Here is a 27,566-nt window from a genome sequence, read left to right on the forward strand (position 1 = left end):
TTTCCCCTATGTAACTCCTGGTGCAAGGCTGGGGTTAAACTGTATTCCCACCTGTTGTGGGTGCACTGAGTCCTCTGAGCCCTTCCTCCCCTAAATGCTGCATGGGCCACATCCAAACATGACCCAATACAGTTGGCTGCTCTCCACTAAGCTCAGGAGCAGCCTCTAAATTGTCTTTGGAGTGTATTGATGCTCTAAGATTAATTTTGCCTGTGATGATCTTGCTGCAGCTATCTAATGAGTCATGTGTTTTGGACAGTGTGCTCTCTTAAATCTGGTGTGTGCTGGGCTTTCCAAAATGGAGGTAAATTTGGGAAGTGGAACAGATGCTGAAGTGTAGTCTGAGACACAAGTGAAAAATTAATCCACTCCAGCAACTGGCTTATGGTGGGGACATGCGTGTCCTTTAGGAGTGTGGCCCTGCACCCATTTTGTGGCGTCCGGGGAAGGGCACATCGTATTGTGGAGGAGTCCTCCGGCCCTGGTCTTGCAGCAGATCATCCACATCCACGGGAGGGAGATCCTCAAGCGGCGGAGCGCTTGGGGGCGGTAGCGGTCGCGGCCCCTTTAAGAGGGGCAGCGCGGGGGGGCGGTGGCCGCCCGCGTTCACACCTGGAGTGGGAAAGGGGGGCGGGCCTCGGCGCCTCTGATTGACGGGCCACCGGCATCAATGGGGCGCCGCGGCGCCTCGCCGGGGGGCCGGCTGGCCAATGGCGGCGGGCGCGGGCCCGCCGGAGGACGCCCGCCAGCCAATGGGCGGGCGCGCGGGGGGCGGTGCGGCTACATGTTGCGGTGTCGCCAACGTGGGTCCGCGGCGAGCGGCGCTCGGGCCGGGCGGGGAGCGGTGGGGCCGGGCTGGGCCGGCGGAGCAGCGGCGCGGCGGTTCTGAGCCCCGCGGGAGCGCACCGGGGACGGGGAGCACCAGCAGCCGCCAGGCCGGAGCCGTGCGGCGTGAAGGAGGAGAAGGCGCTTCCCGCGGCGGGGACACAGACCCGACCCGTCCGCCGGTGCCCGCCCGCCGGCGGGTGGATGCCAGTGCCGTGACTGCCCCGCGGGGCTGCGCCGCCGGCGGCCGAGGCGATGCTGCGGGCGGCGGAGCAGCGCTGAGCGCTTACGGGGCCCCGCGGCGTTACCGCTGCGCTCCGCGCCGGGGCCGTTCCTGCCGCCTCCTTCTCCCGCCTCGGACCTTCTCCGGTGCCGGATACAAAATGGCGGTGCCGCCACGGGCGGGCGGCGGGGCGGCGGCGCTGCTGCTGCTGGGGCTGCTGGGCTCGGCCGCCGCCGACTGCCCCGCCGGCTGCGCCTGCGGCGGGGAGCTGCTGAGCTGCGGCGGGCTGGCGCTGCCCGCCGTGCCCCGGGACCTGCCCCGCTGGCCGCGGCACGTGTGAGTACCGGGCGGGGGCCGCGCCGCGCTGGGGAGGGGGCGCGACCCGGGGAGCAAGGGGCTGGGGGCGAAGCGGGTGTTTGGGAAGCGCAGAGCCGCGGGGGGCAGCGCGCCGGCAGCTGGGTGTGCTGGGAGACTTAGAAAACCCCGAACAAAACAAATCAACCGAGCCCAAACTCATGCATGTGTATTTATTTTAAGCAATTTGGCCTCCGCCGCCTCGTCGGCGCTGAGCTGCGCGGTGTGAAACTTCTCTCGTGATCCGGTGTGTCCTTAGGCCCCCACCTGAGGCGGGGATGGAGGCGATGAGGAGGCGGCGAGGAGGCGGCGGGTGCGATGCTGGTCCCGGGGCTCCCGGTCCCTCGCTGGACTGGCTCTTCCCCGCGTCATATGGGTGTCTTGGGCGTAAAAAGAGCCAGGAGGGGGTTTTGTCTCTAGTGATGGGATCTGCTGGAGATAACGGCCAGCCCGGGCTCCCGAATCCTTATTAGGACATCCCTCCCGCGCCCGGCCTGCTGCTCCGCGTCGGGGCTGTGCCCATCATCGCGCCCGGCGCCCCAAATATGGACCCCAGCTGTGGGGCCGTGCTCTCCCGTTTGACGTTTCGAGCTGCTGGCTGTTAAGGTGTGAAAGCCGGTGAGGCAGCGAGCATGGGCCGAAACAGAGCCGTGGGCTCTTGTGGTGCTGTTGAGGCGTTTTGAGAAAAAACAGGTGGTTATTTTCAGTAAAAGGTGCGTGGCTGACTGCGATTCCCTTAGTTCTTGTCTGTCTATCAAAGTTATTAACCTGCAGTGTATCATATATCATGAATGGCAGCTGAGCTTATAGCCCAGCACCTGGTGGTTAGTACGGCACTGCGACTTTTTTTTTTTCCTTAGACAGATATTTTAAAGTGTTCAGTTCATGCCCGAGTGCGGGACAGTGCCATCGTCACTTCCCATAAAGCGCGGTGGGTCCGCTGGGGTTGTGTAACTGCCCAGCGCTGCTGCTGCTTCCACCCGATAAGATCTGAAATACAACATCAGACACTTGAAGCACAGAAGTTTCGGAGGGGAAAGTGTGCTCGGCTTTGACAACTCAATTAATTTGACAGCGACAGTGCGGGAGGACTAAGAGTTTCTGCGTGTGCGCTCAGAAACTTGTAAAAATAAGTGTCCTCAACTGTTGGGTAACCTTGGGGAAACAAGGATCTAGAAAGAGAGAGGGAAAAGTGCCTCAGTACTTCTCTTGCTGGGCTTTTCTGCTGTTTGAACAGATTTATAGATTATTGAATCTATAAAACCCCTGGTTGTAATGGATACTCGTTAGCTCTGCCAGGAGAGAACGGCCACTGAAGTGTTGCTGGAGATCGTCCAGCTCCTTATTAAGAAGAATTATTGGAGGTTTGTCAGGTTCTCCTGGTATTATTCACTTTTGGCTGCAGAAATGCTGTGTTTTACATGAAATTATCAGGTGTCATACAGAGAGGAACGCGTGGCCTCTGTTAAAACCCTGACTCATCCCGCTCACCTGTTGCTCTGTAGGATCCTTCTGTCTGCCTTGGGCACCTTTCAGGGCAAGTTTTTAGTTTTCTCAGCATAATTCCAGCATTCCCATGCTCTCCTTAAAATAGAACGGTGTATCTTTGTTAATGCAGATAAATAAGTTAATAGCCCATTCTGAACAAATTTATTGTTGTGGGTTTTTTGGGGCGTGCTAACAGCCAGGAGTGTGTTTTTTCATATAGAATAGATTCTTGAGTGTTTTGAGTTCAGTTTAAATTTTATTGGCGAACTAATAGCATGTATAAATCTACTGCTATAGACCTGTGGGCTGTTGATCTTTTAACCACTTAGGCAGAATACGGTTTGTAATTTTTTAAACTATAAAGTAATGAAATAATTATCTATAGTGGAAATTTGTGATGGCTTTCGTATGTGATAATGCAAAATTAAGGTTGTGGGTTTTTTTTTTTTCCTTGTTCATAACTAAATAAAAAGCAGATGTTTAGGACATTTTAGTTTTAAAGTAATATTGTTTCTAATCACTAAAAATCACTTAAATGCTTATTTCAGTTTAGGGGCACAAAGCTGAACCACATTTTTCATGCTTGATAGGATCATAAACACTAATTTCTGGTGCAGAGAATCATTAATTTTTTTAGTTGTTTAACGTCCTCGATAAAAGCACTACATGCTGGCGAAAAGTTACTTCTATGCAACTATCTCTGTAGCTTTTTTTTTGTTTTAACATGCCCTTTTAAAGAAGCAGAAGGCGAACATGGAGGTTTGCCGCAGCCCCGGGTCCCTTGGGCGTAAATCGGGGTGAGAGGGGCAATGTCAGAGCTGTGCATCCATCATCTCCATCACCTCTGCGCGGGCTGCGTCTCCCACCGAAGGTGTCTGCTGCTTCCCTGGGTGATAAGCTCAGGCATGTTCGATCACCAACAGGAGGTGAGATAAATCCTGTTTTCAGTGACTGGTGGTGGCTGTGCTGCAAGTTCCTTAAAGTGCTTTTGAAAAATCCCTCCTTAGCAGTTTATCTCTTTTTTTCCTAATGAGTTCCACAACACTGAAGCTGTGCTTGGAGTCAGTTTTCAGTGTGGTGGAGATAAAGCTTTTGTTTGTGGTGTTGAAAATGTGGCTCCGTGCACTGGGGAGGGTTCTGAACAGACTTAATCATACCGCGTGTTTTGTCAACAGGGCTATCAGTACTGAGGAAAAGCACTGGGATCTTTTGAAACTATTGTTATTTCTCTGTTGGCAGTAGAGCTTGGAGTTGTAATTTTTCCCCCTAGCTTTCAGAAGACATAACTGATATGCAGAAGGGCTGGTGCACTGCAGTTGCTCACAGTTAATGCGGCGTGGCACATATGTGGGTTTTTTTTTCTCTTAAAAGCAACAGGCAGCTCGATACAGCTACAGAAGTGTGCAGGACTTGCTGGCTGAGCAGCCCTGTGTAGGGCACGTTGCAGTGCTCTGGCATGACCTGTAGTGTCCTCGCAGGAGCTGCAGCACCTAGCTGCCTGTGAGCTCTGCAGATGGGAAACAGCCCCGGTCCACGGGGGATGCCCGGAAAAGCAAAATCTGCTGAGCAGGACTCCTCTGCAGCATCTCACTTTGCAGCTGCTGGAGATGGTTCATGTCTTTTTGAGGTTTGAGTCTAGAGCTTGTTTTTATGTTAGAGCGTAATCTGTGGCGTAAACTTTAGGGCCCAGTTTAAGTACCAGATGCTGTGTGCCCAGAAAAGCCAGGTGCAGGGCTCCAGCAGTGCCGGTGACGTGGCACATCCTCTGCATTCTGTGTTTTCATGCGTTTGATTCTTTGAGGAATGATAGAGATTATTTCTAGGCATCATGTATGAGAGGTTTTTTTTCTTCCTTTTTAGTGACAGAGCAGTAGTATTGTGGGTCCAGATCTTAATGGTGAGAAGGCTTTGGGGCTGTGGAAGTGCAGCCGGGTAGCTAATTCATTGCTGGTGTGGTCTGGAGGAATGAAAAGTTTTCTCTTAAACAGATGTTTTGCGTTTTTGGCCCAAATGACTAAGTGAAGTTTTTAGGATGCTGGGCATTCATGCACAGACCCTTCTGCCCCTGGGTCGGTGTGTGCCTGGTGTGTCCGGGAACAAGGCAGAGTCCTTGGCAGTGCCCAGCAGCTCTGGGCTCAAAGCTGCTTTTGGTTTCCTAGGGGGGCTCTGGGTTTGGCTGTGTGGATAAGATGCCCCAAGGCACCAGCTGCATGGATGTTGGCTGTTTCCACGGTGCTGCTGCTGTCTGGAAAGAGCTGGGCAAAGCGTCTGGATGTTTTAGAAAATCCTGTGGGTGCCTGCCAATGGTTTTAGGGCCTGGAAGTGCATTTGAACTAGGAGTCACGAGCAGATTTCAGCTGTGCTCGTGTATGCACACAAAGATTTTGTTGAAGGCCATGAAATGAAATGTTTGGGCTCAAAATTACCCATAAACTTAAATTTCTCACTAAACTGGAGTTTTAATGTGCTAGGTCTTGTAGCTCTGCTCTCACATGTTAGGCTAGCTTCTCTGTTTGCTTGGTAGAGCAGAGTAAGACTGCAGAAAACTTGCTGTGCCGCTGCCTGCGTGCAGGGTGCTCCCTGGAGTAACTTCTGCTCCTCTGCAGATGCTGGAAGAGAAGGCGATGGGGGTGACTCTTCTGCTGTTGGTGCTGGGATGGGGGAGTGCTGCTGGCAGTTCCTCCCCTGCATGTCTTACTTCCAGTCCTGCTGAAATAATGGAACAAAGATTAAGTAATCGTCACCCTGGGCTCGCAGCGCCTGGCCCGGTGCAGCTGTGGAGCCCTCACTGTGTGCTGGCTGCCTGGGGGGCCGCTGGGCTTGGAAGGAGCGCTTGGGAGAGGGGGATGCAGATTGCTGCAGGGGGCTGGTTCTCAGCCTTCTTTCTGGGGAGAGAGAGTGGAAACCCAAAGAAATTCTGCAAAACCAGCAGCTCTCTGGGTCTGGTGGTGGTCTGGGATGAGATTTTTCTACTCAAGTGCAACAGTGCTGGGAGCTGCTAGAGCTTGTGAAAGAAATCCTACTCAGCTGGCAATGATGCACTTGGCTTTGGTGCTTCTTGGAGCGTCGTCCTCAGCAGTGGCCTTGCTCGGGGAAGGTCTCCAGCCCAGGGGCTGCAGGATGGCTGTGCACCCTGCAGGCTTGCAGCTGCTGCTCTGGACCTTCGTCCTGGTGGGGTGACAGCAAAACTTCTCCTCACAAAGCACTGCCTCTCTGGGCCTGCTGCTTATACACAAATAAATGCATGTGCTTGCAAGTAAATCCACCCTTCCTGTGTGAACATATGTTGGTGGATTTGCTGCCCACCCTCAGCATGCTGTGGCATTTATTGGTGCCTACTGGAGAACAGCAGTTAACAGCAAGCCCTTTGCAACTGGTATCAGATCTTATCATCTTAATCCGTGACTGAGCCACATCTGGGGCAGAAATTACCTCAATCAGACTAGGATTAGAAGTACATGTAATGTTTCATAATGGAGCCTGAATGGGATGAAATATCCCCAAGAAGAAGCCTTTCTGGTTCTCGCAGAAGCTCCTGGCTTTAAGTGAAAGGCTCTAGGACCCCCTCAGCCTCCTCTGCATATTCCTCTTTCCTTTTGAGAAACTTCATGGCATTTAATCACTTTAGAGGCTTTTCCTCTCTACAGTGACTGCAATTTGAAACGCAGGGGTTCCATACAAAAGGAGCAAGTGCTCAATGGGCTGTGTTAATATTCAGTGCCACTTACAATGGGTGCTGTTTGAAAAGGGGAGAATGGATGGTCTGGGAGCTGGGGGAGGAGGAACTGCAGAGGGAAAATTCCCAGGGCAGGGGAACGAGCATCTCAGTAGGCAGCTGAAAAAATGAACACACCATCAATTGTTCTCTGGGAAAATCAACCATTATTATGTGTTAGATACAGCTTAATATTTTTTTTTTTTATTTGCTTGTGCAAACTGCTCTACAGGTTTTTGGACACAAGGCTTGTGGGTGGCTGAGCCTTACAGGGTCCGTACTTGGAGTTTAAGGGATGAAGGAGCAAATATGAGGTCGATTGCCTTCCTCCTTTGCTTGCTGGCATCAAGAGGCTAGAGGTGGTAAACTAATATGTTTGGGATCCCAGACACTTCAACAAAACACTTCAGGTACTTAAATGCTTTCTTGAACATGGGTGAGATTTCACTTACCTGCTTGAAGTTAAGCTGATGCTGGAGTCTTGTCTCTGGGGATTTAGGCAGACATAGAAGCACTTTGCTGGGATGGCGCGAGTCCCTCCTGGTGCGGAGAAGTCCTACAGCACCGGGAGGATGCTGCCCAGTGTGCAGCTTTAGCAATGTGGGCTGGAAGGGTTCAAAGTGGCTTCATGCTGATGTTCTCCCCCAGGTGCTGATCTTCCTGACTGTGTGTACACCTGGGCTCTTGAAAATCTGTGCTGGCAGGTGGGAATTGCTGGGTGCCGGGAGGCCCTGGCCATGCCCAAGCAGTGCCTGCCTTTCGTTTCTGGTTGCTTTGATCTCTTGAAGAGGGATTAAAGTTGTGTCTTGAAGTTTTAGTGGCTGCAAAATGGGATGATGGCTTTCATTCCTCAGTAGCCAGCTGTGATGAGAACTTGTGTATTGTCCCTGACTTGTATGTCAACCGCACCCAGAAACTCTCAATTAGGGCTGCAGGGCTTTTAATTGATCTTGTTGGCTGCCCCGGGAGACACCTTGGATTGAGTTATCTTAGCTCATCAGCTTTTAACATAATCATTTTGTGCTGCTAACCTAATTGCCCAGTGTGACTCCCTTGTTTTGCAGGGTGGGGCTGGATGGGATCATGTGGATGAATAGAGTAATTTAGGCTAATGCTGCTGGGAAGAGCCATCTGCAGAAAATCCAGGTTCATCAGCTCTGTGGGACCAGGGCTGGGCAGCAATTAGCACCTTGTTGAGGGTGAGGGGAGTGATTTAACATAGAGCATGGCTTTGGTGAATTAACAGTGAATAAACTTAGCACCTTGGTCTGTGTTGTGGTTTCATGCAAGCCTGCAAGGCTGGGTGCCCATTAGCAGCTTTTCTCTGAGGTCTTTTGCTGGTTTTGGGTGGCATATGAAGGAAGGAGCAGAGCTGAGGCTGCAGGAAGAAACAAAGGGTGAAAAAACCCTCCTTCCTATTTCCTGGTATGTCCACCTATTAAACGATGTGCTACAAGGTATTTTTTTTCTACTGTGCACAGGGGCCCAAGTCAAGGCCCAGGATGCCGTTGTGCTAGCGCACAGCACAAAATACCTATTATTATTCTATAATAGCTGAGTCATCCATTAATAGTTAACCAAGGTCTGCACTGCAGCCCAAGTCCTTCAACCCCAGCCTCTTCCAGCTTTAGGGCAGGACCACAACATATGTAATATGTTATGCTCCCTCATTATATTTTCAGCACGTTGTCTCTCCAGCCACAACCATATAATTTTGGAGAAGTCTAGAAGCCGGCCCTGCTGTTTTGAGGGTACCTCTCAGGACCTGATGACGTGTTGCATCCAGTTCCATGAGCATAGTTCACTTCTGCGTGGCTGCGTTTTCAGTTTGAGTAAGAATTGAAGGATGGGTTTCCAACTGTAACCATCTGCCTAGTTTTTATTAATGTTAACCGTGCTGAACATGCAGGCAGGATGGCTGGTTATATGCACTTGTTGTTCCATGGTTTGCAGGGGCATTGCATGGATTTTGGCAGGAAAAGTATCAGAGGCCATTTACAATTGAACAGCCTTATGCAGAACTACAGATTTATTAAATGTATACTCCAATGTAATTTATAAGTTTCGTTTAAAAATGCCTTAGCTGCCTAAAGCCTTGTTCTGTAGCTAAGGTTTTGTGTGCAAGATAATTTGCCTTTTTTTTTGAGGAGGGACATAGGAGTCTTGATACTGCTGCTCATAATGAGGCAGTAACTTTCATTTATGAATCTTCCTTTGGTGTCTTTTTTTGGACTCCCTGGGGCAATCTCACTAATTCTGGAAATCTACAGAGGTGCAGTCTCAAATGCTTTTCTTATAAACTCAACTCATCTATACAGGCTGCATATTGCAAATATTTCCCTTTTGTGGAAGGCACCTGTTTTTAGATCAATGCTTTCAGATTAGAAAACACACCCCATGAGTTCAGTGGAAATTTGGCTGTGAAATCTTGAAATAAGATGCTTTTTTTTCCCTACATCACCTCCTCCAGCTGGCAGTTTTTTGGTCCTTGCAGAAAGGCAGGACAAGCCCTCAGATGCAAGAAGGAAATGAGATGCAAAATGCAAAGTTGGGGCTGTGCAGATTCCTGCTTCCCCATGCACAGGAACATGAATCCATCCTCACCACTGACACGTCTGTCCCTGGTTGCCCAAAGCCTATGCTTTTGGAATGGGCACCTGCCAGGATGGGACCTGGTTGTCTTTCAGTGCTGTGAATGCTCCTCTGCCCCGGAGAGTTCACCATCAACACCAGCTACTACCGAGCATCTCTCCAAGTATTGCCCTGCAAGCTCGATACACATTTTGCCTAGCTAGCATAGAATGGGCTGTTTTATAACTGCACTTGAAGTCTGTTTTAACCTGCCCTGTGCCAATATAAACACAGGTTTTCGATGTTATCTGTCATCTAAAAAATACTTCTAAAAAGTGCCGGCTGGCCAGTGGGCCGGCACTTGTAGCGTGCGTGGCAGCGCTCGGCTCGTGCTGTTTGATCACCCGTGCAGACCAATACCAGGGCTGAACTGGATGTGCCCAGGGCTTGGTGGCAGATACTCGGATGGAGATGGCAGGTTTACTGGGTGTTGTCTTCCGTTTGCATTTAAGGATGTAACGCTAGACGTGTCACTGGTGCATAGGTGTGCTGGTGGGGCTTGATGTGGGTGGTGTTCCTATAGGACTGAGGTGGTGGGAGACCTTGTGGATGGGGGAGCTGCTGGTCTGTGGGTTGTATCGTGGGTAATAAAACAGCTGTCATAGGAAATAGCCTGACTGGAGGCCATGTGAAAAATCACCCCCTAAATGTGTTCCAGTTGTCCAAACACTGGTGTTTCTCCTTCCTCTGCTGCCTGCGCGGGGGGAGGCTGGAGCGAGCTCTCCACCACCACTGCAGGGGGAGCTGCCCTGAGCAGCCTTTAGTTGCTTTTTGCTCTGTGCACCCAGGTTTGAGAGCTCTGAAAAATCACAGGCCTAAAAAATATCCTCTGGCAGACTGGCTGGCATGAGCTGTTCCTGCAGCAGCTCAGTCTGTGAGCAGGCAAACTCAATTTGTGTCTTCTCCAGTCCATGGTAGCTGCTTTGAGCTGGAGCTGGAAGGTGCATGGAGCCATGGGATTTTCCTCCTTTCTCACCAGGCTTTGCAGCCCCAAGGGGATGTGGAGGGTATGGCAGGGATGTGTGTATGGCCCATGTCACAGTGACTCTGTGATCCAGGAGAGCATCCTGTGCTCTGTTTGTAACTCACCATAAATCTTTGTCTCCATCTGAACCAGCAGGCAGTCACATCCACATTTGTATTGCATTTGTTTTGGCAAAATGAGGTGATTTCTCCTGTTTTAGGAGATTTCAACAAACCATATGATGTTTTATTTTGAAAGGTGTCATAATACTTTCCACTTTGCTAAGCATATTTTTGTGCTGTTCCTATCTATGTTAGTCTATAAACAGCTCTGTTCCTCCCTTTTCCTCCTTAAACAAGTCTTCTAAGTCAGAATTCTTGGCTTTCAAACACCTTGGATTATTTCTGAAGTAAGGCGGTCATTCTGCATTAAATCAGTAAATAAGATAATGCATGTTTTCAGACTTTTCTGACTTTGAAGTATTTGTGAGAGTCGTGCTGTCTTTGTTTCACATCTTATATATCCTCCTTCCCGCTTTCCAACCTTTGTTATTGAGATGGTGACCACCCAAAAGCTGTTGAGAATGATGAAGTTAGGGGGTTTTATTTGCTCATATGAGGAGATGAATGAACTTTTCCTTTTATATTAGGTTAAAAATAGTTTGAAGATAATAAAATGGTGCCTAGGCAGACTCCACCTCTGCTGTGTGAGTGGGCAAGGAGATTTCTGGTTTGGGAGGAGGTCTGCAGAGCTGAGGCTTCACCCCAGGTTTCATCTCAAGTAGTGTCACTTGGTTTGTTGCCTGTTGGACGAGGAGCCACAGCCTGTGTGTGGTCTCCAGGGATGCATGCAGGACTTGCTTCATCTCCTGCAGTTTTAGTAAATGCATCTGTTTATGGGGCTGAGTTCAGCTCCCCAATGAAGCTTCTTGGTGATCTGAACCCCTTCCAGGAGCTTAGCTCTGTTACGAGGTTGGTGAAGGAGGGGTTCGGAGTCTTGTTGGGATGGTGCTGGTATTGGCTAATACCTGTAGGTAGGAGTGGAGGGTTTGGCACTGCATTACCCCTGCATCGTTCCTGTGAGCCCGGAATGCTGTGGAGGCAGCATCTAAATCCTGGCCTCTTTGGGGACCAGCATTGTCATTTCTCTGTATAAAGTGTTGTCATCTATGTGGATGGGGAGAGTCTTAGACAAAGCATCAATCCCTTGTGACTGCCACTACTAAGAATTGTTTTTGGTGACTGTTTCTCTGGAGCAGAGTTTCCAGGAAGAACGTGCCTTTGTGGCCTGATGGTGTTGAGCAATGGGCTGCAGGTGGGAAGCAGTGGCCCTGGCTGTCTGCATCCCCTTCTCCCTGTGAGCTCTGTGGCAGGGGTGGCTGGCTGGGGCTCCCGCTGCTCATGGGCTCTGGGCTTTATAGCAAGTGTGGGGAGAAGGCAAAGCCACGCAGCATCCTTGGGGGATGCCAAATTGCAGCCCAAGCTGTTTACTACAGTATTTCTCTGTCGTGGTTCCTAGCACTTGTCTCTCAAGTGCCACCACTTCGTGGTCTGCTTAACAAGAGCCTGAGGAGCTGGCCTTTCAGCTAGCGGGGACACTGGACTGTGCTGCACCCCTCTGCGCATCTCCTAGGCTTTCCTTTTATTCAGAGCACAAGCTTTTTTTTCAGCACCGTCCCTGCATGCCCCCCCCCGCTAACCCCATCCTGGTGCTGCTGCTGAGCCGATGGTGTGTGCAAGCTGCCAGTGGGGCTCCGGTTGCTGCTGTTTACTTGGTTTGCCTCACCCCCCAGCTGTAAAATCTTGAGCCAGCTTGAAGGTGGCTCATAATGGCAGTGTGAGGCTTGCTGGGGAACAGGCTGTGTGTGATTAAATGATTTAGGCTTGTTGTAATTTTTTTTTTGTCAAAACAACACAAATCCACCTTTTGAGGCAGAGGAGGAGGCAGCTGAGTTCTTCTGAGCCTGCGTGCTAATTAATGTCACTTTGTGAGAGGCATGGCTAAATCAAGAGGAATTCAGTGCAGATTTACAGGCCTGCACATTTGGAAACAAAATGGGGAAGTTTCCCTGTCCAACAATTTCCAATTGCTTCCTCTATGGTTTCCTGAGTAATTCTGACCACCAGTTATAAAACTGTCTGTCTCGTCACTGCAGGATGTATCATCCCTCCATTGCCCCTGTTGCCCACCACCTCCCCAGGCTGTTCCATCCCCTCCCTTTGGGCTCCACGTGCTTTTTGCAGCTGGTGGCAGGAAAATTTCTGACCCATGGGAAGTTGGTTTCCTGACACTGCTATGTGATGGACAATAACAGCAACAGCCCTAGTGGGACTGGGAGTGGATTGAAAATGTGCCTTGCAATGTTTTGTGGAGGTTATGGTCTGTTGTAGCTGAAATGCCTCTTGATGGTTTTCCTGCTTTTCTTTGTTTGAAATGCAGAATTCCTCTTGGCTTGTTTGGATGGCTTTGGAGCCACCCGGAGGGAAGCAGAGCTGGTCCTTCTCCTGGTGTTCCTGTGCTGTGGGGAAGAGGTTCACAGGATTCCCACTTAGGTCTGAGAGCAAAGGCAGAGGATGAGCCAGGAAGGAGCCCTCTGGCAGTTCTTTCTCCTCTGGGCCTTTGGTTGCTGGCTCCTTCTCTCTGTGACTACTTCCGTTGAGAGCTTTCAAGCCAAAATGAACCAACCATATCCCTCTGTGTGTATAATACTTGACAGTGCTTTTGGGGCAGTATGTGGCTCTTTGAGCTGTGCCCAGCCTGCTGCTGTGGTTGTTTTCCACCCTTGGTCTGCATTTGGGCCAGCACTGTGACACTGGCAACTGGGAGTGGGAAGGATCCCTTCAGCTCTCATCGTGCAGTGTCTGTTGGGACTCATTGTGCAGCGAAGCAGAAATAAATGATGAGCTGGGCCTTCTTTCTGCTGCCACCAGCAGACTGCTGGCTTGGGCAAGCCTCCTTGGCCTGAAAATGGTCCTGTAATTAACATCCATCTAACCTGATGTAAGTCTATAAATATTAGGCTTTATGGATAAGCTAGAGGTCTAGTTTTCTCAGTTTTGTGGAATGCAGTGGATGTTTCCAGGGGATAACTCAATTACTGTCCTGGGAGCGGTGCAAGCAGAAGACCAAGTGCATGCTTGTCTTCTGGTGCTTGTAGATGGGGAGGCGTTGGGAATGGGGTGGATCCTGTCTGGGGAGAAGAGATTCTCTGCCCAGAGCCCTTTCACAGCATGATCATCTTTGTAAAGGCCAAGAAAACTTGATCTGAAAGTCTATTTATTCATTCCGAACTCTAGCCCTGCTTTGAGGGGAGTTCATGGAGGCCACCAGCCTTGCTAGGCACGCGGGCTGTCCTGGCATGGCCACATTCCTGTACTGGAAAAGCATGTTCAGGGTGATATTTGAAATGCAGCAGAAAACCCACACTTCCTTCAGAATTTTGACTCTTGCATTTTTCATCTTGGGCAGACTTTAAAGTTTTCTGCAGTGTTCAACGGTTTGGTTTCCCTTTGCCCACATGTCAGCATTCCTGAACAAAGCAGCCTCAAGATTTGTGGAGCAGATTCTTGAAATTCTGCAAATGTTTCAAGCCAGACGATGTTTCCAGAAACTGCCTGACCTAACAAAAAGAGTTGGTGGGACTTGGGCTCAGCATGGGGAAAATGAATAAGGCATTTTTATCCCTCTTTAAATGAACATCATTCCGATCAAAACCACCATCCCCAGTCTTGGGAGCTGTTGCGCTCTGCCACCTTGTTTCTGTTAAACCACAGCTGTGCTTGTTTGAATAAAGCAGATAAATAAGATATGCATCTTAAAATGAATTTTGGTGCCCTGCTTTTTCATGTACTTCTCTGGTGATGCTAGCTATGTCATCTGAAAAGGGGTTTGGATGCCTAAAGATAGACTTGGGTGAAAGGGAAGAAAAGGTGTATGGCAGCTTGTTGACTGGAAGTCACTGCAAACTGGTGCTCAAACCCTGCTTAAGCCTCCTGGGGATGCTCTGAGTGTGTGCAGAGGTGATTCAGTCTTGTGGTCACCAGTACTCCATAGTCTACACCCTGCAGCACCCATGTGTTGCTTTCTGGTCTGTCATGGGTGCTTCAAATGAACATTCACAATGAGGTTTTTTTTTTAAAAGCTCAGTGGGAACTGCTACTTGCATCTAGAAATATGGAAATGCTGACTTTTCCCTGGGACTGGGTGGCCAGCAATGGCATTTTGAATGCGGAACACAAGCTTTGCTCACTGCCGTCTTGTTCTGATTTAACTGTGCTGTTGCTGCGGTTGGGGTTTCGGCGTTTGACGTCTCTTTCCATGATTATTTTATCACAGGTGTGAGCATGAGTGCCCAGGAAGGGGGTGCAGTGTCACACCACCCGGGCAGCCATGGCAGGTGTTGGGAAGCAGGAAGGCTCCTGTGTCTTGGGACCATTGACCCACGTATCTCATAACATTGTTTCTGAAGGTGAAAGCGGCAACCACAGCAGAGACTCATTGCTATTTTGACCCAAGTATGGGGTTTGTTTTGGGATTTTGGTTTATGCTAGCACATTTCTGGTGTGCTCAGGGATTGCAGTATTAATGTTTTGTCTTCAGAGAAGAGGTTTGACTCAGACCAAAATTGCTGATTGATTCCCTTTTTTGCTCTCCCCCCTCTTCCCATTGAAGTGGAGAACCACTTCAAAGGCTCAGATGTGTTGGTGCCAGATGCCACGCAGTTATTGTTAGAAGAATCTGAAATATAATTGAAAACAAACCTTTGTTCAGCCAAGCTTATCTGACTGTAGGCTTTCACTCATGACAGAGATAAGTGCTCAGCCTCTTCTCCTAGATTTGGTGTCTACACACTTGTCACAGCAAATGAGCTGTCTGTGAATTCTGTTACATCTGGTAAATGTTTGCAAAATCTGAAAGTGCATATTTTAAAGAGTTTTTTCCTATGTGAGAACACACACTGATGCTTACAAGTCACCAGCGTATTTGTGGAATTCATTGCAGTAATAAAATATATCAAATTGATCTTGGCAGGCTAATTTCCATAGAGGTGCTGCAAGTCCAGGTTCCTCTGCTTAGCAAGTATGGAGTCACCCCTCTTCCTTTTAAGGCTTGTCTGTTCTGTGGGATATAGGATATTGCTTGACATTATATCAAAAACATTCGCAAAACCATGGATAAGTTAGATATCAATGTTAATTTTAGTTTTATTTGGTGTGAAAGCAGAGGTTGGTGTAGGAGGTTTGTAATCCAGCTTGGTTAGTTCTTTTGGTGAAGTCCATGAGGCTGGAAGCTTCTGAGCAGCACAGGAGACTTCAGGTGCTTCCAGTCCTCAGCTGCCTGATGCTGAGTACGAGCTGTTTGCAAACATAATCTCATGGCGTGTGAAAACACACTACGTGGTTGCAAAGATGCATAGTGTATTTTAGATTCCTTGGATCAAAATTTGAACTGCTCTGGTGCACATTAATTGAGGGCATTGCCCTGGGACTCAGATGCCAACGCATGCTCCGTATTTAATAGGTCTTTTAGCTGTCTGATAGTTGCTGAACTTGGTGTTTCTTTTCCTTTTAATTTGCCTCCCCTACCAAAAGCACTAGCCTCGTTGCGTATGGCTGCCTGTCTGTTGTTTATTATCTCTGTTACACTGTGGTTAGTGCTCACACATGATATTTCTTTGGTTTCAGTACAGACTGAGCGGGTTGTCTGCCACTGGATCTAAAAAATGTAAACTATTTATAAATGAAAAATACTCTCCAGTTTTTAAGTGCTGTGTTATCCCCTCTCTCTCCAACATGTGCGCGTTTGGCTGATTTTGTGTAATCTCACTGATGTAAATCCAGATCTCTAACAATTTATGGGGCATGGGGCCGCCTGGAGAAATTTTGATGTGACTTTGTGCTCGAGGGGGGAGAACATGAAGTGATTAAAAAGTAATGGAAAAATGTTATTTGGCTGTGTTGCATTCAGGGCAGATACAGGGCCTAAACTCAGATAAACCTTCCTTCAGAGTTCAGGGATTCTTGATTTTGGTGTTCCAGTTGGGCTCATCTCCATCATAAGCAACTCTTGAAAAACTGAGACAGAAACTTATTAATGTGGCTTAAAATGACCTGAAACAACTGGAGTGTTGTGTGCGTGTGGTGGTTTTTCTAGTACTCCTTACAATTAAACTCTATTCTGCCTTTTGAGCATGTACTTCATTTTATATTGAACTAACATCTTATGTTTAGTCTCCCAGGGAAGAAAAATAAGACAGGATTTAATATATTTAAAGGAGGCTGGGTTAAGCTCTCTGTGCCTGTTTGGAAAGCGGGTGGGAGATGATGCTGGGGGAAAAAGGCTGGACCAGAGGCTGAAATGGTCAAGCCTGGGGGCAGTGGGATTCTTTTGGGGGACTGTTCACAGGATCCCAGGTAGAAATGACTCTGAAAATGGTAGAAACTTTCTCATCACCAGTGCATTTAGGCAGCCTTTGCCAGGTAGCCGTGATTAGTCAGTCTGTAAGTTGTGCAAAAATTTAGTAGTGTAACTGCTGCATAAAGGAGTAAAGCATAATGAGTGTAAACTCGGTGTGCTTTCTAAGTTTTCTCTGAATGCTATTTGCATGGATAGTGATAATCTCTTACTCTGCAAAAACCAGTTGCTAGGAATATAGGGTTTGGGTTTTTTTAAATTTATAGTATTTGGGAGCACCTAAACACTTTTACACTTCTGTCTCCCACAAGACAGCACTTGCTGGAAAAGGCTGTTACAGCCTAGCTGGGACTGTGGAATGAAGCCTTTAATGTACTGATTGCATATTAATGAACAGCCAAGCAGGCAGGATGGTGCCAAAAAGCAGTGAGTGAGAAAGCCAGCAATATCGGCACAAACTTTGCACTCTGCAAAGTGTGAAGTGATGTTGGTGAAAGGAGTTTATTGCACAAGTGGAACACTCCGGCCCTCTTTGATGCCCAGATTTCTGTGCTAGTAAACCCAGGAAGAGCAATTGGCTGGTGGAGCTTGGTGGATTCTCATTAACCCATTCTGCCCCCCTTGCAATGCTCCCCATTTTTTGACATGTTTTGATAATATGGGTACTTGTTCCCAAGTGTTTGGCGTGCTGTGCCTGGCATATGAAGCTGTAATACTTCTCGGAGTGTGTGGAGTTAACCATCCACATATGGTTTGTATCACCCTCAGTGGTTTTTATTGCAAGCTGTAGTGGTCCGTGCGGACCCTTCTCCTTGCCCAGTTCTGTCCTGCAGCATCAGGCAAGCAAAATCCCAGCCTGGAAAAAGCTACTAAATGGTCAGGTGTATGAAATAATGAGTGTAATGGCTGCTGATAGCAGTGTGCTCTTTCTGATGTTTGGCAGAAATTCAATTTCTTGGCTCTTGCCTCTTCATTAGCTATGTTTCTGAATTCTGAGCTCATTACCAAGTCCCTGGGATGTGTTTTCTAAGGGCTTCTCCCCGCCTGCTTGGAAGGCAGAGCCCGAGACTGGCTGTGGGCGAGTGCCAGGGTGGCATGTCCCCATGGGGTGCTCGGGGACCGACCGACAGTCGTGTGCAGTGGTTTGTCAATCGCCTCAATTATGTCTTTCTGCTCCACAGCTCCCTCCAGGAATGTGCAGTATTTGATGCGGGGGCTTGTATCCACTGTGCAGCCGACGACTTTTCCATTGGGAACATCGGGAGTATTTAAGATGATCTCGCAAATAGTTTTATTTTTAAGTTGGCCCTGGGCCAATTTTTACTTGTCTGTGATGCATAAAGTGGGTTTGAAAAAATGTTGTTTCTCCTTTTCTCCCCCCATTTAAACATTTCAGGAATGTCAAGTCTTGTCAGCCTTGGCTTTGCTGGAAAAAAATATCCCTTGAGGAGCTGGAGGATGTGTTTTTTATGTGATCTCAAAACCCTGAGGGAAGGTACGTGAGGGAGGGAAGGAGCAGGTCGTTAACAAAAGCTTCCTTTATCCCAAATGTTAACGAGGCATTGCCATTAAATAGCAGCAACCACACAAAAATTCAGCCAACCTGACCTGGTTCTCAGACGTTTGGCCCCTCATGCTCTCGCTTTGCTGGTTCCCTGCTAAGGCCCTTGCAGTGTTTTCCAAGGCAGGTAAACCCCAAATTTGTAACATAAACCTGTTTGGAAATACAGACAGATTAAGAGAAGACTTTTCATCATTTTTTTTTCTGCTGAAGTTACTTGCAATCACCAGTATTCTCTGTGGAAAAGGGCAGATGAAGTCTGGTTTCTTGAGGATTTCTGTCTCCAGGGCTGACTAAAGTTTTAAATGACTTCAGTGGAGTGTTACTGTTTTCTCTGCACTGTGTTTCAGTGTTGCCCTCCTTCCCTCCTCTGCTGTCCATGGTGTATTTTGGTGGTGTTTGGGGCTGCCTGTTTACTGTAGCAATGGGCCCCAGTGATCCCATTCGGGGCCAAAGGCCGCGTGTTGGCCTGGCCACTCTCCCTCTTCATCCTGCAGCCCGGCAGGAGCTCGCTTGCCCTTCCCACCCCTCTGGTCTCATCCCTGCTTTAGGCTATTTGGGATGAGGACACACATCTTGTCTTCCTTGGGAGCAAAGCTACAAGCAAGTTTCCCTTCTCTGTTCCTCATTTTTGAATGATAAACAGATTTGGTGGCTTTGGTGCATTTATCCTCTCTCAGTGGGAGAAGTACTGGGGGTTTTGTGGGGCCCCTCTCCTGTTTTCCAGGCTGTTTTTCATGGAGGGCTGTAGTGAACACCTGTCTCCTGCCTTTCCTCTTGCTTCTCCTGGTGTGAAGGGTCAGTGTGCCCCATCACCACTGCCAGCTGCCCTCATGGACACTTTTGGGGGGCTGTTGGAGGCGGTGGGGAGCGGGTCGAGCTCCCTAAGCTGGCAGTTACACCTTGAGCCCATACCTGCTGCCTGGCTGGACTTCGGAGCCGAGCTCTGGATGAGGAGGGGGGAACCCTGAAGAAGGAGGAGGAAATGTTTGCTCAATTCCTGACGTAGTGTAAGGTTCAGAGCGAGCAGATTGTGAAACGGTGTGGAGTGGGGAATCGTTTTGCCTGCGGTTTGCAGATAACATGTGTGGAACAGGCAGCCAATGTGGGGCTGGGGGCTGGGCAGCAGGGTTTATTTGTTTGTGCAGTTTGTTTCTAATTTAAATAACCTTTTATAACCCCCTCCCTCTGAATAGTAAGTGATCCCTTATTTATAAAGACCTCCCCTTATTATTTGGCCTGAAATATAGGCTGTGCTCCAGTTTTTACGATTGGGATTAATTTTTTTAATGGGTGCAGGCAGGGGGAGCGGGCAGCACAAGCCCCCATGTGTTTGCGTTTCCTCTGCTGTCATAGGGCATGGGCTTCTCTCTGTGCATACCCTGGCCCCAGGACCAGCTGCCTGCTGCCCTTGCAGCTCTGCTGCTATAAATTAGGCAGCAATGTGTTCCCAGCTGTAGCAGGGCCTGCTAATTGCTCTGGGCAGGTTTATGGTGGGGAGGTGCAAAGTGCCTGCTGTCTGTCTGCCCCCCATGGACGTGGGGCTGGGAAGGCAGGATGGCAGTGTGGGAGAAGGGATGTTTCCTTGTTATGGGGAAAGGGGAGCTGGTTAGTGAGAAAACAGCGGTGTTATCCATCCCTGGAGGTGTGCAAGGCATGAGGTGTGGGTGCCCTTGCCTTTGCTTTGCGTGCTCAGTGGGTGATTGGAGAAGTGTGTTTGGATGTCAAGATGCATCTTTGGAGTTTCAGACTCTGAATTTTCCTTATTAAGAAGTTAATAAAAGGTGTCAAAGGAGCCATTTTCAGACCTCAAAAATATCACAGGGATTTCATGGCAAAGTGCAGTGACCACTGAAGCTGGTTGGGCATACCAGAAACTTTATTAAGTAGTTGGATTTGATCACTTATCACTTTCAGGCTGCTTGGCTCAGACTTGCTTGCACTCTCCCTGTCCCAGGGGATGCAGGAGTCAGGCTCACGCTCCTGCTGCTGGTTGCATGTGTCTGTTTGGTGTGTTGATGGCACATGGGGGCATCTGTAAATGCCCAGGGTGGAATTCAGCTGGTGCTTAGTGCACTCTTGCTACAACAAGAAAGCAGTTGGGCTGCATCAGGTGGCTGATACCCCTTTAGATACGGGACAGTAAATGAAATGCATTCTGCTCCTCTGTGGAGGTGTGTGGAGTGCTCTAGAGGCCTTGCTTTTGCAGGGCTCTTCCGAAGTGACTCGTTCAGGTGCTGTTGAACAGGCAAGGGAGCCTTGTGCTGGTTTTATTTGATGATGCTGTTGCATGCGTCAGCCTTGGGCGGCCACCTCCTCACCTGCTGCTCAGTCGGCCAACTTCACCTCTCAGAGTCCTGTGGGGTGAATGTAGGACAGCAGCAAGTAAATAGCAGGAGAGGATTCACTGAGAATTATGCACTTACTTTTAATTGCTAACAAGAATATTTTGGGTGTATGGTTTCCTAAAACTTCATGATAATGCTTCCTGTCCATCATGCTCATGCAGCTTCCCTGGTCTGGGCTGTCCAGGCTTTTGGTGTTTCCCGGAGGCCTTTTCTCCTTGGGTTTAGAGGAGCTCTGTCTCTTCAGGCACACACATACACGTTTTTATTCACCAAAGTCCTTCCCAGCCCAGAGTTGCACTGCTCTTGCGTTACCTTGTGGGCCAGTGTCCAATTTTGAGCACAGGACAGATATATGTTTTTAATTATTTGTGCTGAAAACCAGCTTGCTTTTTCCCTAGCAGAACTAAGCAGAAAACTTCAGATATAGGAGTTTCTGATTAATTTCATAAAGTTATTACTGAACAGTAGCAACACCATTTTTAAAAAGCTCACTTACAAGCAGTTTATTGATCTAGCAAATAAGCGGATAACACAAGCCTGGAGGTGTATGATAGTTAATGTGTAACCGTTAAATAAGACTTATTTGGGCACTTTTAATGTGTTCACATAGCAATTAAAGCTTATAAACCTGTGGAGATTTTTTTTTTTTTAATGTGGAGTAAAAGGAGAACCTTTATCACAGAGAAGGTGTTCGTGGATAAGGTACAGTTTATGTAATTGTATTAATGTGACTTGACATAAGTGTGGGGCTGCAGGAAAAAATAAAGCTACTAGGGCTAATTCTCAAGAGCTATTGCAGCATTGCTGTGTATTGGCTTCCCTCCCAGTGACCAGTTTCTGTATTGATATCAGTGTCATTCCATGTGTAGTGTTCTATTGTAAGCCTCCTGAACCAAGGGTTGTGTCCTTGGTCTTAGATGTTTGGTTTTGTTGTGTGGGTTGGGTTTTTCTGGCTCTTGTACCTGTTTATGGTGTGTGTGTTTTTTGTGTTGTTTGTTTGGTTGTTTGTTTATCTCAAAACAACTTTGGTTTTGTCAAATTTGTTGAAGAAAACACAAAATGTTTTCCCCCGACTAAACTATCAAGCAGTAAACATGTCCTGGAACTCCTGGGAAGCTCTGTCCTGGTTAAAGCACTTCTTTTGGGAATTACATAGGAACCCAAGCTTTGTGGGAATGTGGGAAAGCTTTAATTTCTATTCCTTGCCTTTTTCTTCCCTAGAAAGTGTATTTTATGTAAAGTGAAGACTGAGTGGGATGTTGGGGATTCAGTAGATGAAGAACCCATGTTATGCTGTAGCTTTTTTCAACTAAAAGAAATGAAGGCTGAAAGCCAGGCTCATTTCAGATCTTTGCAGCAATGTTTTCTCCACACTGGCACATGTAAATGGCAGGGGAGAAAGGATGAAGGGCAGCCTGGCCCAGTTTGTGTAATTGTGATTGCAGAGCTCCAGGCAAATATTGACATCAGATTTCGTGGCAGACATGCTGTTCCTGAGATGCCCGGGGAGTAAAAGATCCTTTGGTAGCTCTTGTTGGTATATGAAGCAGCTTCTCCTGGGATGGTGGAGGTGGCAAGTCAAGGGGGAGAAGCTCAGCAAGAGTGGCGGAGCTGAGAAACATGATGCTAAAGGGGCTTTCACCCAGAAATACTATGGTATTACATTGTGAGGTCTTTAACAAACAGATGGTCAGGCTGCAGAGAGAGATGGGACACCTTGGTGTGTCTGTACTGCCAGTCCGGCACAGGTCTGGATGCAGGGGATGTGTGCATCTGCCCTGCTCCTTGCACCACAGGACAGCTGGTGGCTTCTTTACTTCTTTAAAAATTTTAAAAAAATAGTAATAAAAGCCAACTGCCAGCCACAGGAAGGGAAAATTGTACAGTTCTGTTTTGCATCGGCAGTTGGCTGCCTGGGCTTTGTGCTGTGTCAAGGGTGTTTTGCTGAGCATGTGTGAGATAACCTGCCCTTGCTATGATTCTAGAGAATACACCAGAGGATTGTTAACATCAGCCAGATACCTCTGTAGCATAGGCTTTGTAGCATAGGCTGGACAAAAGGTTAAATCAGGCAGTCATTTCTGCAGTGTTATTTCCTATACAACACTCTGGAGAAAGTTCAGTATCACTTAGTTAACTTTTGCAGAGCCATTTCCTGTAGGTTTTGTTAGATTATGTGTTCCCAGTTGCAGTGCAGTTATTTTCCTCTATAAAATGCCCTACAATTTATTTTTACACTATTTTTGTTGGTTTACAAAAACCTTTTTGGGGGGGAGCCTGTGTGTTTGGAAGATTTGGAAAGTTTATTATTTCATACCTTGCTGGGACAAATTGAGGAAAATATCTTTTTTTTCCTTCTTGATGTGGCAGCCTTGGAATAGAGTCTATGTTAGTGCATGGTCCCAGGCTGCTGTGAGTCAGTGGCCTGTCCAGCCCAGGGTCCTGCTTCTGACAGCCTGGTTTTAGGAATGTCTGAGAAAACTCTGCAGGTAACAGCCAGGTTGTGCCCTGCCCAAAGCAGGAGCAGAATCTCCTCTTGGTGGCTTCACAGATGTTGTAGTGAGCTGCATGGGTATTTCTTTTCTGTGTTTTTTTTCAGCCATATGATGTGCTCTTACCCTCTGGGCTCCTTGGACTTATCCTCTTTCATCTCTCACATGAGAGATGGCTGGGTACCTTGGGTTCTCCATCATGATTCCTCTCAGGATTTCTTCATCTTTTGTGCGTGAAGCGCTGCTTTTTTCCATTGCCATCTGCTTAGAGCAGTAATGCTTTCCACAAGCCCCAAGAATTCTCTGTTTTTGATTACCATGAAACCATGACAGTTCTCCTTATTCTCTTCATACAGACTAATTTATCTACTCTCAAAAGGGCCTGGCTTGAATTCTCCAAGCAATGAGTACACCTGTGGCCCTCCTCATGCAATAACAAACCTTGGGAGTTCCTGCTGCATTCATGTTTTCCAAATAATTGCTTTTTGGAGCATGAGGCGTTGGTGCGAAGCCAAGGTGCCTCTTGCGCCCTGAGAGGTGCAAGCGGTGAATGGTGAGCTCCTTGGCACGACGCCTGGGCTTGTGAGGACCACTCGGAAAAGCAAAATGGTATTTCTGTTCTTGGCCTACTTGTAGTGTTGGTTTTTCTATTTTCAATGCAGCCACCCACGTGGAGTTTCATGATGGGGCTTTAATTATTTTTCAGAGGCCATCTGGCAGTTTTAAGACAGCATCTACTTTGGGTTATGCCTGAGTGAGATGGGCTCAAAGCAAAAGAAAAGGACCTGTCTGCCTTTTAACGTTTCCCTGCAGAATTTTTTGGATGCAGCCTTCATTCACGTGAAGGGATTCCCTGTGCTTGAAGCTGGGACTGGAGCCTCGTTTGGCACATACAGACCTTCTGGTGGGCAAAAATTGATGGTTATAACAAAAAATCTGATCTCAAATGCCAAGTGGAGCAGTATGATAGTTAAGATGAGATGAGTTTATCAAATGCTTTCTGAATCCAGCAGGTTTGCAAGAGGCTGGGTCCTTAATTGCTTCCTGTAGCAAAAGAATAGGAAAAAGCTCTTCTTCCCATCTCTCTACAACACAAAGGATAAATACCTAGAGAAGAGAAAGTTTGTTCCTTGATTCAACCTTATTATCGACCATCCCTTTGAATTAGCTGTGATGCTTTTAGCTGAGAAATTGCACAAATCCAAGGCAGTTTGTTGAATAATAAATCAAGGCACGCATCCAGCAAAGTACATCATGGCCCTTTGAAGTACATGAAAAAATACCTTCCCGATCTGAAGGCAAAATGTATGCTCAGCTTTGGCACCTGACTGATGCTGATGCAGGGTTTGAGCTTAGCTTAAGTGCCCCAACCAGGAGTCTGGGGAGCAGGAGCAAGTGTGGGCTCATGAACTGGCTGCTTTCCTTTGCCCACAGCTCCATGTGCCGAATGCTCCTGAAAGGGTAAGAGACCTGAAGAGCAAAAAGCTGCAGCTACTGGAAATAGGGGCTGTCTGGGACGTCCTGGGATGTCGGACTTCACGAAGACCAAGCTCATTTGAAGAACTTTCTAAAATTTTATTGGCTATAACTTTTCCTCTTTCGGAGTCTTTCTGCAGTTTGAGTTGCACTAATAAAGAAGTCTGGCTCTATAAGTGGAAGGAGTTGAAAAATAGCACCAGTAAAAACTGTAAAGCTCTCAAATACTTTTTAAAATAGTGTTTCTGTGAAAGATGTGGTGGTGTATGCTGGGAGAGCGTGTAATAAAGATTTTTTTTACAAGTGCTCTTCACAACTCAGTCATAAGCTGTACAGCTGTCCCAAACTCTCCTGATAAAGCCTTTCTGTCCTTATACATCACTATAGGTGTATTGCCTCATGCATATATGTGTACACATTTATGTGTGTGTATGGCTGTATGTGCCTCTGTAAATTCACACAGTGAAACAGTCATGTACATGTGCAAGTTATTTAAGCAAGAATATATTCTTATTTGTGCAATTCTGGTGTATATAAGGAGTGCAAAGACTGGCATGTAATGACAAAAATAATGACTGGAAAGCAGCAATAGACCTAAACCCTCCTTTGGCTTCCTTGTGGTGTTCTTTGGGCAGAGACTTGAGCACCAGCTTCATCTGCTGTGGAATCTTTGCAGGTTATCTTGTTGCTGGCCCAGCAGTAAACACCAATACAGGAATTATGCCAGAAAAAGCATGAATGCTTGTTCCAATAATAGCCCTGCTCTTAGAATTGGGGCAGGAGTATAATTTTCTATAGCACATTGTAAAATAAAGAGCATCTTCTGCAGCAGTGTCAGTCTGTAAAGTCTCTTCAGGCTTTTCATTGTCAGGTGAAAGGTAGTTTCATGGTAGATTTATTTGCCTTGTTTTGCAGCAAGTGCATTATATATAGCTTGGCTTTTACTCTTCCTGATCTAGGTGGAAATGGTTTCTTTTAAATGCAGCATTTCCATCTTGAAGGTCAATTAAAACAGGTTGAAGGTCAGATGAAATAAAGGGACAGAACGCTTGCTTCTTGGTGTATCTATTTTTGTAATGTTATCAGTACGTGTGGTTTTATTTCTAGCATTTTGTTCCAGGGCTTCCTCTAAGGCCGAACAAATTGAGTTAGTTGGATGCAGTACAGCTTCCAATTTGGGGTTAGAAATCCATTAAATTGCTCGGTGCTTTAATGCCAGTACAAAAGTGCTTGGAATGGAAGTGCAGAATGATTGGACATTGATTACTCAAAAAGAGAGAGGGGTGGATGCCTGTGTAAACCGCACACCTCCCGCCAGGATGGCCAGCTTAGGTTTTTTTAGCTTAAAATGTGCATGCTTTGCCTTTAAAATGCTTCTCTTTATTCCAAAGAACAACTATTTTTAAACTGAAAATGGAGAGCTGTCTGCCATGTGTTTCTCACACCTCTGGGGGATTAGAGCTGGCCCTGTGGTGCTGGCAGCCGCTGCCTGCCCTGTGGGTAACTTGTCCTTTAACTGATGCTTTGAGGTTATATACATCATTCCTTCCCAGGTGCAAGATCTTTGGATTCGGTCAGCCTCTCAATTTCGGCCCATGGCATTGAAAAGCGCAGGGGACATCCTTGCTTGGGAGGATTTTAAACTGAGTAAGTTTGTGGCAGGCGTAACAAGGAGTCCAGTGCTGTAATTCCCCTGGGATTGCTGCTAGGTTCAGAAAGGGATTTATTTCCACTGCAGAAAGCTGCAGAGTTGTCTGGGTGTTTTGTGAGACCAGAGCTATTGTCACCAGGTGGGCAGAGGGGCACAGAATGGCACTGGCCACTGCCTCTGTCCTGCAGGTACCGCTCAGGCGGCTGCTGTGGCTCGGCTCACTCAGCTTGTTAAATTTTGCAGTAGATCTAATGAGACAGAGCTACAAGTCAAAATCTCAGCAAAGATGTTTCTTAGTTGACAGCACGGCAGATGCACTGGGTGGCTGATGAGGAGCAGCCACAGGTGGCACAGAGTGGTGTAACACGGGCAGCCAGGGCTGGCAGGGATGGGCGAAGAGCGGCTCTTCCTGGGAAATTCCCTTTTGCTTCTGTGCCATTCTGCTGTAGGAGGGTGGGAGGTGGTGCAGCCCCTCTCTGTGGTGTTAAAAAGCAGCATCAAGGGCAGGAGAGATGAGGAGCAAGCTGGTGACCCCCCATATCCAACCCGCAGGAAAAATCTGCATGCAGTTTTTTCTAAGACTTCCCCCCACCCCCGACTCTTTGCCTGACTCGTTTTAACCAGCTCACAAATATTCCTTTGTGCTGCTTCCAAGCGAGCGTGTTTTTTGGGGGGAGATTGGTCCCTCCTGATTAACTATTAATAAGAACTGTGAGAGGATGAAGCACTGAGCAAACACAGCAGGAGTGGATTGCCAGCCCTCTCTCTGCCATTAATGATTGACCGGGCTCTGCTCTGGCGTGGCTGGGCTGAACTGGGCACGTCCAAGCCCCACTTGCTGTGGGTTCCATGAAGGGGCGATGCTGGATGTGTGGCTGAAACTTCAGCATCGGGGTTTGGTGCTCTCCCTCCTTGGGGCATTGTGTATGCAAACGGTACTGCTGGGCAGTGGCACCGCAAGAGTGGTAGCTGGTGATGTATTTACTAAATTAATGTTTCTGATAAATAATCTGTGGTGGTGGAGCGCTGGAAAAGTATCTTCTGGGCTGGTTAAGCACTCTGAGCTTACCAGAGATCCTTGCGGACATGACTGAAACCACTTGCATCCCCAAAATGAGCAGAGCACATTGCACTTCTATGTTTTAGGAGAAGATGTATCTTAAAATGTGTGTTATTGGATATTATAGAATGATTGACTTCGAATGTTTTCGTAAACCGTGGAAACTTCTGAACAGTGTTTGGGGAATTTCTGAATTATCTTTCTCCATCTGCACTCGACCTGTTACCCGCAGCTGGATTCTGCGCAGTCAAGTGGTGGGAGCGTGAGGTTGCCAGTGGTTGAACGTGTTGCTGTGGGTCTTTCCAAGTTACTGAAAAAGCCAAGGGTTTAACATGGTTTATCTGCTGCAAATAATTATGAAAAA

General features: G+C 47.7%; 1 protein-coding gene across 2 annotated transcripts in view; it reads left to right on the forward strand.

Moving 5' to 3' along the window:
• Positions 1-837: 837 nt before the first annotated feature.
• Positions 838-27,566, forward strand: part of LRIG1 (leucine rich repeats and immunoglobulin like domains 1) — a 93,953-nt gene continuing 67,224 nt past the window's right edge. The window contains exon 1 of one of the 2 annotated variants that reach the window (XM_082060380.1): positions 838-1,384. In XM_082060380.1, the coding sequence (XP_081916506.1) occupies positions 1,209-1,384 (176 nt within the window). In that variant the 5' untranslated portion in view covers positions 838-1,208. Of the gene's footprint in view, positions 1,385-2,635; positions 2,767-27,566 lie in introns of those variants that run through there. The other variant, XM_082060381.1, reaches the window with a different exon arrangement.

Source organism: Streptopelia decaocto (assembly GCF_964273445.1).
Source record: "Streptopelia decaocto genome assembly, chromosome: 8".
Classification (NCBI taxonomy): domain Eukaryota; kingdom Metazoa; phylum Chordata; class Aves; order Columbiformes; family Columbidae; genus Streptopelia; species Streptopelia decaocto.